This window comes from Echinops telfairi, unplaced genomic scaffold, assembly GCF_000313985.2.
Source record: "Echinops telfairi isolate 266 unplaced genomic scaffold, ASM31398v2 ScPeMD7_2010;HRSCAF=2546, whole genome shotgun sequence".
Lineage (NCBI taxonomy): Eukaryota > Metazoa > Chordata > Mammalia > Afrosoricida > Tenrecidae > Echinops > Echinops telfairi.
The window spans coordinates 18,111,243-18,123,547 of NW_022105908.1; the positions used below are offsets into that span (position 1 = coordinate 18,111,243).

Genomic DNA, 12,305 nt, shown 5'->3' on the forward strand with positions numbered 1-12,305 from the left:
TCTATGTATTGTGATGAATTGTATGAGCCCCAATAAATTGATTAATTAAAAAAAAAAAAGTTCCACTTCTAAAGCCAGTAACGGAAATCCAAAGAGAGCCCGAGAAAAATGAATAAAGACGAAACCAGCAGTTATCACAGCCGGAGACGAGGGAATCACCCCCAGGGACGTGGTCCTTGGAAAAGGACAAACGGAAAAGCAAAGGTTGGGAGGAGAGAAGGCACGCGTAACAGGTCGGGAATGAGAAGAAGGGCATCGTTTTAAAATGAGAATGTGATGAGCAGTTCCATGCCATGATTTTGGATATCCAGGGAAAACGGACCACGTCCTAGGGAAATGAATAGCGCAGCAAGACCAGCCCAAGAGGAAGGGAACACAGGATTCCTAAAAACGATCCCGTGCAGAGTGAGTTACAGCCCACGGGCGGCGGCCACGTGAGAGTCCAACCCCCCTCCACCTCAGTGCTGCACCATAGAACTTTCTGCACCGATGGGGGGGACTGCCCCGTCTTTGTCCAGGATGGTGACCTTGAGTATTTGGTATTGCCACTGAGAAACTGAGCGTTTAATTTCATTTGAATTCATTTAAATTGAAATCACCTTGGGAGGCCATTTCCCCCCTCCCCCTTTCTCACTTGAACTTAGCTAATGAGCTAGATAAGTAAGACGACTTGGCATGTTAGTGATGGGCCCTCAGGAGAGCATCTGAAGTAGAGAGAGGGATCAGAGGGGCTTCGGGAGGGGTTCAGATTTAGATCTGGTGCAGGAGTCCGCCTCTCTGAGCCTGACATGGGCAGACAGATCGGATGCGGGCTCACATAAAGCAAGGAGCCAAAGACGGCGCTGGCCCAGCGAGGCTGGGCTGGCTGAGGGAGAGATGGGAATGGGGGGGGGTCAGGCGCTCAGTCCGTGGCTGAGTGACCAACGAGTGCTATATTCCGTTTCCTGAACCTAAGATGTAAACTTGTAAATACGTACAAGACCCCTCAGACCAACATGGCCAACGGCAAGAGCCAAGTGAGCAGGCCAGCCTGGCGTGTGGCTGAGGCTGCAGGGAGGGCCAGGATCCCCAGAAAGGAAGGGAAGGGAGGCATCTGAGAAGTAGGTGGGACTTGACCCGGCAAAAGGAAGCGGGGGGTCCTTGGGCACGAGGCTCAAGTGGCAAGGAGGGGCTTCCAAAGCTTGAAGGAACCTTCCTCTCACAGGCTGAGTCCAGAGGAGACGGCCATGGGCAGAGCCGGCAGAGTAAGTGCCACCCCCACCAAGTGGGGTCCGAGTTGTAGTCAGGTGCCGTCCCAGCACACGTGCCAGCTCTCTGCCTGCAGGTGAGGCTGAGACACCTGATCCCACGTGCCCCCGGCACCCCGCCCCAACATGCTCAGGACAAGATGGTGTGATCTGCCAACCTCCGTGGAGTGCTGTCCTCGCTGGGCTTCTAGGGGACCCGGGGGACAGCCTGGCATCGTCTGTCCAGGGGGACTGTGTGGGAAGAGGGCCTTCCCCAGTCTGCACGCCCGCCTCTCCATGGCCCGGTGGCGGGGAGGGGCAGGGGCGCAGCCCCCCTGCCCTGCGCGTTTGGCCCAGCCTTGGTCAGGATGTGTGCTCCTCTTGGCCATCCAGGGCGACCGATGGCCCAGGGGTCAGCCAGCAGGAGGCAGGGGCAAGGTGGTGTGGGGCGCAGCGTGCGGGTGGCTGGAAGGGCTGATGTGCATCAGATGCTTCAGGCACTAACACTGGAAAAGACCGGCCCAGAAAACTGGGACGGACGGAGACGCCCCTCAGTTAGAGGGTGTTTGTATAGATGGGAGAGATCTTGGGGTCACAAAGAAAAGGTGAGGCCACATCAATTTGGGGGGCGGGGCGGATTCTAGAATTCTACCGTCCCCTTAAGGAATCCTGGTGGCATGGTGGCTACACATGCGCGGCTAACCGTGAGGTCAGCGGTTCTGAACCGCCAGCTGCTCGGCAGGGGAAGCCAAGGCTTTCTACTCCTGTAAAGAGCTGCCGCCCTTGGCTTTGCCCACACTGCGGCAGCGCAAAACCCGATTGGGTCAGGGGCACGGACATCTTCAGCAGTCCCGCCTCCCAGAGGCTTCCAGTCCTGCTGTCAGAGTGCTGGGACTCTTGCAGGGGTTGGGCTACTTCCGCCTTCCCCGGAGCTCCTCCCTTCTCTACCAGCAGCCCGCAAAGCCAAGGGCAAGAGGCAGCCGCTGACCCGGGCTCCTCTCCCACATCTGCCCCCCTCCCCAGAAGACTGTCCTCAGAGGGAGTGGGCATGGGGACCGCTGGGCCCCCCTCCTCACACCCACACAGGACAAGGGCGGGCTTTTGGGTAGGGATCATTCAAGGGTGCTTTCTGCTTGTCTTGCAGGGATGGTCATGGTGATATTGCTGCTGCTGGTGGCCATCGTGGTCGTTGGCGTCTGGCCCACCAACTAATGGCAGAAAAGGGACCCCCAGCAGAGACGCCCACCAGCGTCCGATGAAGGCCCAGCACCCTCCCGCTACACAAACGCTGCCCTCAATAAACACCCTCCGTGCTCCAAACTCTCCACGTGTGTTGCTTCAGCAATGGGGGATTAGGCCAGGTGTGCAGGCCCTGTGGGGTTCCCCCTGGACCATTGGGGGCTGTCCAGCAGTCGCTGCAGTGGTCACCTGGTCAGGGCCATAGATGACAGGTCGTCCTGCGAGTTCTGAGCTAACAGGCAGTTGGTGGCCCCAGCGTCTGGTCTGCCTGAAGAAGTGTCTGGGGGTCAGGGCAGAGGGCACAGCAAGAAGAGGACGTAGGAGAGGGGCGGCCGGAAGTGACCTGACTGGGCATGCAGCACCACAGAGTGCTGGCTCTCCTTCAGGAGGGCTTGCTCAGGACACCGTGGGCTCTGCTTTGGGGACCACCTGCAGACCCTGGAGAACATTCCTTCCCAATTCCTCCATGACGGTGAGCCCTTATCTTCCAAGGTGGGTGGATGAATGCGGGTGACCAGCAGGCCAGCCATCCTGGGGCTTGGAGTGTGTGTGTGTGTGTGTGTGTGTGTGTGTGTGTGTGTGTGTGTGTGTGTGTACAATGAGCGCCGAGGGAGAACGGCACTGTCCCCAACAGGCCGTGCTGGGGAGAACGAGTTGCGGTTAATGGTGGGCAGCTTCCGAAGTTCAGGCTTCCATAGATTCTGCCCTTCAGGAAAAGGAGAGGCAGCCCCACTGTTGACTTTGCAGACACTAAGTCCCCTCTGAAGTGCCTGCTGGCAGAGACGGCCACCAGAAGGAGAGTGGCCCAGCCTGGTGTTACGTTCTGGGCCCTTGAGCCTTTGGGCCTGAGCCTCCAGGTGTGCTAGGGAGAGCTGTGGCCTGGTTGCCATCAGAGGGCTGGGACCCTGCCCCCTCAGCTTGGGGTATTGGAAGCCGGGGGGCCTCAGGGGCACGGTTTTCCCAGAGAGTGGTGGGATTGTCCAGCTCCACCTGCCCCTGCTGCCTCTCAGCCGCCCGCTTCCATCGGCTGGTGACCTAGCACATGGGTCAGGGTGCAGGCCCCGAGGCAGACCTGCCTACTTCTCCCCATGGCCCAGCCCCTGTCAGCCATGGCAACACCCCCTCCCCCCCAGTACTGCATGTGCACACAGGTCCTCATCCAGAGCCCACGCCGGCAGGCTAGCCACCCTCTGACTAGCCACAGGCTCTGCAGCGGTGGGAGGGTTTTCGGAGGTCTCCATGGCCCTGCAGTGACCAGAGGCAGAGAGCCAGGCGTGTGGGGGGTGGGGTGGGGGGGTGGAGTGGTGGGGGGATGGAGAGGGGACATGACCCCAGGGACTGGCAGTGAAGGGACTCCCTCGGAGTGAGGTGCCTGCTGCTTCTCATGCAGAACACGGCGGTAAGAATGGCGATGAACTCAACGTCGACCCGTGGTCACAAGGGACGCTACACACCATTCAAGAGTAACGAAGGGCCAGCAGGACGCCCCCACCCAGGGGACCCTGGAGGGCCCATGCAGATATCAGTCACCCGAGGACAAGTGTTCTTTCAGACCACTACTGGTCAAAGTCAAGGCAATGTGCTCACAATAAAAGAAACCTTCTCTGATGGCTTGGGGGGGGGGGGGGGGGGGGGGGGGGGGGGGGGGGAGGTTACAGGTAGACAAGTGTTAACTTGGGGGAAGGCGGGGAGGCAGCGGTTTTATTAAAGGGGGATGAAAACATTGGGTGATTGTGAAGAATGGGTGAGTAAACACATTTCAGTACTTGGTCCCTCACGTGGCCTGGGTGAGGAAAAGGATTCTTGCACTAGCACAAGTGTGCAAACTCCCTGAGTGTGAACTTCAAGGCTCTCTGTGACTCCAGAGTACAGGGGTTCTAGCCCAGCCTTTCCACCCAGGATCTGGAACAAGCTCTCTCAAGGGCAGACAGGGAGGCCGGGCAGAGAAGGCTGCCAACTGTAAGCGGGCCATGGCGGGCTGGGTCTTGGGGGTTTAGCTGGAAACCCGGGCTCTGGGAGCAGGTTTCCCAGAGTGGCCACTTAAGCCCCCGGGGAGGCAGAGAGAGGGGAGCCGTGTTGGGATCTGGTGGTGGAGGCAGGCTGTTGGAGACCGGAGCCATGGGCTTAGGGACAGTCACAGGCCCCAGGATGCGTTTCCCTGTTGTGGCGGTGTGGTTGCCACTAGATCGCCTGCTGGAGGGACAAGAATCTGCAGGGCCGCATTTTGTCACGGGGATCGGCAGCAGTGACTCGGACTCCCCCAGCTCGGGGCTCCTGGGAGGCGCACGGAGGGTCTGTTTGACTTTCTCACCTCCTCTTGACTTGCTCAGCACGGAGCCCCGGCAACTCCGGAGTGTCTTTGAGCCAGAGTCCCGGCGTCCTTGGCCCTGGCCCACAGAGGCCCTTTCAGCCACAACACTGAGCCCGTGTCTGCACACAACGGCCTCTGTTCTGGGCCCTGAATGTGCTGCAGGCTCGGCCCCCGCGATTCTAGCTGTGTGACCCGGGACACTTACTGCCCCGCTCTGATCCCACAGACAAGCAGATGGGGGGTCTACTGCGGAAGCCCTGGGAGGGCTATCAGGCAGGGAGGCTTCGCTTGGAAGGGCGCCTGCAAGTGTCTGGGGCGGGTCGGAGTTGGGGATCTGTTGCATCCAGACCCCTCTTAGGTTAAGGTGGCACTGCCAGCTTGGTTTGGGCAGGCCTGGCCTTCCCCCCTTAGGTGGAAGTCCCAGGTGGACTGTTGTGCTCGCCTTGCATCCTTAAGTCAACAATAGAGGCAAGACAGGGCCTCCGAGGGTCCCGTGCTTTTTTAACCCAATGAAAATGCACTGAATTAAAATAACAGTGTAAGTACTGTTTAACTTAGCTGATTATTAATGATAAACATTTTGAGTCTGGAGACCATACAAAGAAATACCAATACCTGGGTACAGCTGGTACTTTTTATTCCATTTAAACTTCATGCTCATTCATAAACTGTAACTAAACCTTAGCTCTCCTTAGAGCTGTTCCAGGGCCCACCCCCACCCTGGGGCCTGGCCTGGACTCAGTCTCCCACTAGCCAGTGGTTCTTCGATAAGAAAGATGCTTCTGGCTTCTTGTCCCTGCTGCCCATCTTGAATTTCTCTTCCAGAGTGTTCCTCGCCGCTGAGTCTCAGCCGCCCTTGCCATGCGTCCTGGGCAGAACACAGAACTAGAGGAACCCCAAGACTATGGCCCTTAGCGCTGTTCAGGCCTGGACACACACTCACTCTTGTGGCTCAGGGTTCAGACACACAAAATGCCAGGTCTCTGAGGAGGGGCACACACACTCAATCACACACACCCTCCCAGTTGACCATTTGGGGGGATCCAAAGGGCAGCATTTATCCTAGGACGCAATCCAGCCAGGTTAGGAAAGGAGACGAGCAAGGAGTAGGATCAGGGGCAGAGGCAGTGGATCAGGGGTGGAGGCAGTAGGATCAGGGGTGGAGGCAGTGGGATCAGGGGTGGAGGCAGTGGATCTGGGGTGGATGCAGTGGGATCAGGGGTGGAGGCAGTGGATCAGGGGCGGAGGCAGTGGATTAGGGGTGGAGGCAGTGGGATCAGGGGTGGAGGCAGTGGGTCAGGGGTGGAGGCAGTGGGATCAGGGTGGAGGCAGTGGGTCAGGAGTGGAGGCAGTGGGATCAGGGTGGAGGCAGTGGGGTGCACTGGGGACTGCGGTGAGTGAGACACAGGTGCATGAACTATTGAATATGAGGCTTGTGATCTGCTCTGTCAGCCTTCTACCAATTACAATAAAAGTTCAAAGCAAAACCCTGCCAGGTCTCCCCCAACTCAGCAGCCAGAGAGCCTGCAGGTCATACCAAACAGCGCTTTTCTCCTCTGGAAACCGCTCCTTTTTTTTTTTTTTTAAATACTTTTATTGGGGGCTCTTACAGCTCTTATCACAATCCAGGCATTCATCCAGTGTGTCAAGCACATTTGTACATATGCTGCCACCATCATTTTCAAAGCATTCTCTTCCCACTTGAGCCCGATATCAGCTTCTCATTTCTTCCCCTTCCCTTGCCTGCCCCCCCAGACGAACCCTTGATAAGTTATGGATTATTATTTTCATATCTCACATCATCTTCCGTCGCTGCCTACCCACTTTTCCATTATTCACCCACCTGGGAGGGGGTTAAGAATTGATCCTTGTGATGGATTCCCCCTACCTTCCCCTTATGCTCCTGCTATCTCTACTCTCCTTAGCCCTGAGGGGTTTATCTATCCTGGATTCCCTGTGTTGCTGGCTCTTATCTGTAGCAGATAATTACTTCCTGCTGCTTCAGGTCCTGCGACTTGCTGTGAGCTTCCCACCGGGGGTCACCTCGCAGCTCCCTGCACTGTCTACCAGGCGCGGCTGCAGTTCAGTACTTCCTGTCCCATTGAAGAAAGGCGACTGGGCTGCTTAGCCTCTCATTGCTGCACACGATGTCAGCTCGCTCCGTGCTGGGTGCCAGCAGCGGAGAGCAATGACTGCAGCCCCGTGGAGGTCCCAGCCGCACGGAATCTCTTCCTCTCCCGCCCGGTTTTTCTTGGGGTGTTTCTTAAATGCTTTTATTTTAGCCTGGGAAGAGATGCCTGGTCCACAGAATCTGAAGCCTAGAGGCTGGGGGCGGGGGGTGGGAACAGGGATAGTTCATCCATGGTCTCTGGGAAGCTAAGAGGAGCTGCGGTGGGTGGCTGTCCATGGGTGTGAGCACCCCAGAACGGGAGAGCCTCTGACTCAGGGGACCCTGGGGGCTTGGTGGGGAGGATGGGGCTGCCTTGGGCCTCAATGTTCCTGCCTCCAGAAATGGGCTTTCCCAGCTAGCTTGTCTCCCCCACCCCGACCCCGTTTGGGTTTGAGGGTGTCAGTCTCCCAGGAGACAAGGAGAATGAGCGCCTTAGAGCACAGTTGTTGACAATGGACATTCTGATGTCCGAGCAGCTGATCAACAGTGCTTGCCCCCCTGGCCCAGGCACAGCGGGTGGGGGGGCTGGCTGTGGTGAGTCCCAAGGAAACAGGGCACCCTCAGGCAGAGAGGGCAGAAGACAGCTCCATTTTGAGTCAAATGATGCAAGCTTTGAGGCAAACTGCCAAGCCCCAGGCTCATAGGGCACCTTCGACTAAGCAAATGTTCCCACTGGGCAGGAGCTAGCCCTGGGGAAAGGGCCCCTCCTTGGCCTCCCGAGTCCACTGAGCCCTCCACCCGGTGTCCTCCTTACCTGCCACACAGGCTGCCAGGCTTGGCATTCTGTCCCTGACACCAAGACCACACACATCCCTAGTGGCCTCAGGTGTCACACCTGGCTCTCTGTGCACCAGCCCCCATTCCTGGGTGGCCAAGCCTGGCAGGGGACTGGTTAGACCCATTTCCTCCAGAGGGCGGTTGTTCGAGGCGCTTCCAGTCGGCCCTCCAGGCTGCAGGGCGAGGGCCATCCAGAGACGCCCCAGGCCCAGCCGAATCCCAACTGCCAGGGGCCGACCATGCCCAGGGCCGAGGCTGGTCTTCAAACAGCTGGATGCGGAAGTGCCAGCTTCCTGGGGATAGCTGGCCCCCTCTTGCCTGGCACAGTATGTTCCCAATGACGGCATCATTTATTTAATATGGAGATCGCCCCCGTGCAGAGGTTTAAATATAGCTGCTCAAACACAGTGAGCTCAGCTCCTGGGGGCTGTGGGGCACGGCGACTCCCAGCCCCTGCGCTCTCCACCAGGCTACAGCAAAAGCCGAAGAAAAAGAACAGTCCAGGCCACCCCGTTGGGTGTCTGCTTTGAAGTCTAACTGATGTGGACAAGGGGAAACTGGGCGTTTGAAAACCCCTGTTTATGGGTTCTGAACCATCCAGGCACAGTCCGATCCTTGCCGCCTGGGGTTCGTGTAGGGGGGGGGGGCAGCCCTCGTGTCACTGTTCCCTGCATCCCCCAGCCCCCATTCTTGGTGACCCCAGGAGTGGCGAGGAGGGTTGCTGGGGTCGTTTCTTGGGGATCTGAAAAATAAAACCAAACACTCACTGCCTTTGAGTTGATTTCAGCTCCGGGACCCTTTAGGGCTGGGCAGAACTGCCCCTGTGGGTTTCTGAGACTGTAACTCTTCAGGAGAGCAGAGCCTCATTTTTCTCCCGAGGGATGGCTGCTGGGGTCGAACTGCTGACCTCTCGGTTAGCAGCCCAGGGTGTAACCCCCTCCGCCATCAGGGCTTCTAAGTGACATGTGAGTGGTCCCGAAGGAGCGCCTTGTAATTTCGGATCTCAGCGGCCCACGGGCTTCCCAATAAACCCCCTTAGGCTGCCTTCCTTGGAGAAAGTTAGGGCTATGTATACTGGGCTCTCCATCTGCTGGGAATTCCCAGGCCAAAAGCCACATTCCTTAAGCTGCCTGAAGGCTCCTCCTCCTCCTCCTCCCTCCCTGCCACCCAGAGCCCAGGCCACCAAGAAAGACCCGGCGTCAGAGAACAGTGTACAAGAGTTTATTGAACTGATATCTGAATTTAGTTCTACCATGTGGGGCCACATTACAAACTCCATCTGGGTCCGTTACGACTCTAGCCAAAAACCAAAAAGAAAGAAAAGGAAGAAGAAAAAAAAGGGGGAAGGGGTCGAGAAGCTTAAAAAGCAAGTGGACAACTTTTCCCATGTCATTAAATATATTCATATATAATAACCATAATATATTAGTATGCATTGGGGAGGAACACTGGCCCAAACAATATGTCATGGTCACAGCTAAACATTTACAATTCCGAGGGACCGGAAATCGGAGCCGTGGGAGGCTGGAAGTGCGTCTGGGAGCAGGGACTGGGAGAAGTGTCTGACATGGTATCCCTGCCCGCCCGCAGACACATGGCATGGCTGGGGCTCATGGGCTGGCCTGTCCAGGAGCCTTGTCGGCCCATTGACCCAGGGATGAGTCTAGTCTGACCACTCTTAGGCCTGGGGAGGAGGGGAGGGCTCCCTTTAGATGTTGAGACCCCAACATTCTTCATGTTTCCTGAAGGGACCATTTCCCTACCGGTTGGCGTCTTTTCTTGATTTGAATCTCCTTGCAAACCCAAACCCAACGAAGGCATCTGGAGGCAGGGTTCTGGGAGGTCATCAGTGTTGACAGCAGATGTTGGGGACCCCCCCCCCCGAGGATACTGCCTCCCGCACAGCTGTCTCCAGACAGAGGATTCAGCCTGCCAGTGGGCCCAGGACACCCCCCCACCCCGCCCACTGTCTTCCTTGAGTCAGGCAGGGGAGGGCTCGAGGCCCCCTTCACCTCAGCCCAAGTCCTCCGCGTGGCTGTATGTTAGCAAAGCTGTCAAGGTCACCGGACCACCCAGCAGATAGGAAGGGCAACTGGGGATCTGTTTTTGTTTTTGAAGACTAGTCTGGTATGTTTTTTTCTTCAAATACCTACATAGCACAATTCTGGTTAATACACTGCAAAATCAAAACCTAGTCCCGTCTTACATCCCTCCCTAACTGTACAAACCGGAACTCCTCAGTTCCTGTCTCTTTCTCCTCCTGGGGGCGGGGCTGGGAGTGGAGCACTCCCCTGGGGACAGGGTCTCCCACTGAGGGTGAGGGTCTGTGCTCCCAGGAGGGCTGGGCTCTGGCTGAGGACTGTGAATTAGGACTGTGAATTAGGGATGGCAGCCTGTGAAAACTGAAGTACCCGGTGCCAGACCACTGGGTGGACCCCTTTTCTCTCAGGGGCTGAGTCCAGGGGCAAGGCTGGAGACTGGTGGGATTTAACCAGGTACCAAGTTGTATGAGGCTACTCGCTGTAGAGCAGAGCAAGCTCCATACTGGCCCCATGGCGGAGGGTGGAAAGCGGCCCAGGAACCAAGGCAGACGGCCCCTATAGGGCAGGGTAGAACTGCCCCCTTGGGTTTCTCTTTAGGGGAGCGGACGCCCTTGTCTCCCTCCCTCCTAGCAGCTGATGGTTTCCAACTGCAGACCTTGAGGTTATCAGCCCAATGTGTGACCCCCCATGCCACCAGAACCAACCAACCATTTGTGGGCAGCAGAAGGGGGCACTCAGTTGGAGAGCCCCCCACGCTCCTTTCTAGTCTCAAGGACCTGAGAACCCCTCAGGATAGTCAGAGGACCTCTTTGAAGCCTTTCTCCCTGCACCTGAAGGTAGGCTCCTCCAGTCTGATGGGACCTCCCGCCCACACACAGCCACCCCCAATGGACCCTCCTCTCTGATGCCTCCTGGGGGCCACCGGGCCCTGCCTTCCTGGTGCTCAGCCAGCCAGCCTGTGTTGTCCTCGGGCGAGCCTATACCCTGCTTTACCACAGCCCCTGCAGCCACCTCTGAAAATATTAATGTGCCTCCCCCAGCCAGATGCTGGAAGTCAGAGGGGCAGTGTCCACCAAGAGATCCACCAGGCTAGAGAGTCTGGCTTGGGGGCCTGGACTCCATGTGACCATGGACATGTGGTGACAATGAGGGGAGCATCCTGTCCCGTGGGGCTGTCATGAGCGGGGATGAGATCATGTGCATGAGAGCAGGTATTCAATGAATGGCAGCCATTATGCCTGGGCGTTGGGGGAGGCCGGGGGCCTCGCAGAGGGGTTGGCCGAGTTCGCCTCCTGGCCTGACACCTTTGAACAAGCAGACTCATGCAGGGAAAATGAAACCAATTTCCTGACTGTGAGGGGAGCCAGGCTTCCAATTCAGCACGCTGGGTGGGGAGCCGGCCAGCAGGCTGGGGAGGCAGAAGGCCCCAGGGCATCAAAGCTGGGCCCCTGTGTGAGTCATCAGGCCTAGGGCTGCCTGCTTGGGGATGGGTCGTTTCTCTAAGAGCCTTGAAAGGGGGTCTTGGACACATCGGGAGAAGGGGGTTGGGGAGTCCGCAAGGTAGAGCCCAGGCTAGACACCAAGACAGCTCTGGGGATAGCCCCAGGTATGAGAAGCTGCTGCAGGCTTTCTTGGCCTAGCCGCCTCTATCCTTTCCCTTAGGGAGCCCAGAGTGAGGGCAGGAGAGCACCACGAAATGGTCGTGGCCCCAGGAAGCCTGCTGCCCCTGCCCTGCCTGCCCATGGCTCCCGCCAGGCCAGCCAGCCAGCAAGCCCCTTCCTTCTCGCCAGCCCCACCGCCCTTACAGCCTGCATCCCAGGCCCTGCCAGCTGTTCCGTTGCTGAGGGGCCTGGTGGGAGCTGACGTCATTACACAAACAGTGTTGCTGTGGTAAAGCCAGCCAGCACTCCCCCTCCCCTGGAAAACGCCCTCAAGGCGGTTTTGCCTCGGCGTGCCTCTCCAACAGGAGCCCGTGGCCACCTGGCTCTCCAGCTCAGGCTGCCCTGGGCCCAGTGCCCTCCATGCCATCCACAGGGCCGGGCAAGGGGCAGGGACCCCCTGTCTCTCCCTCAGTTGTGAGACACCCACCCCAAACCTGCCCCAAGGCCCCACCCAGGGAGGGCGGACTCAGCAGGTGGCAGTGGAGAGCTGGGCGGGTGGAGGGACGTGTTTGAAGACTGCTTCCCCTTCCTGGAAATGCCTGCCGGGTCCTCCTGGGGAGACCAAGTCCGCACCTCCAGGTGCTCGGTGGGAATTCCCGGAGGAAGGCACCCTGCTGTCTTCCCTATTTGGGGGGCTGCCGGCCAGAGAATTCACAGTTCTTCCTCTCCCGTCCCCTTCTCGGAACCAGGAACGAGCCCACCAGGGCGGTTCTGAGCCAGCTCCCAGGGCCTCTGCACGGGCCACCCCACCCAGCCCTCCGAAGGCGCTCTGCGCTCTGGAAAGAGCCCCGTGAGGTAGCTAAGTCTCGTCCTCATTTCTCCAGGGCCTCGCCTGCTCGCGCACACGCTGGGCCAGGGGCGCACAGGGGGCGGGGGAGG

The 12,305-nt window shown here is 58.2% G+C and overlaps 1 protein-coding gene across 2 annotated transcripts in view; it reads left to right on the forward strand.

Annotated features, from left to right (window-relative positions):
• STX8 (syntaxin 8) overlaps nt 1-2,546 on the forward strand; it is a 301,784-nt gene extending 299,238 nt beyond the window's left edge. For both annotated transcript variants that reach the window (XM_045293406.1, XM_045293405.1), the window contains exon 8: nt 2,371-2,546. In XM_045293406.1, the coding sequence (XP_045149341.1) occupies nt 2,371-2,438 (68 nt within the window). In that variant the 3' untranslated portion in view covers nt 2,439-2,546. The remainder of the gene's footprint in view (nt 1-2,370) is intronic.
• The last annotated feature ends 9,759 nt before the right edge of the window (nt 2,547-12,305 follow it).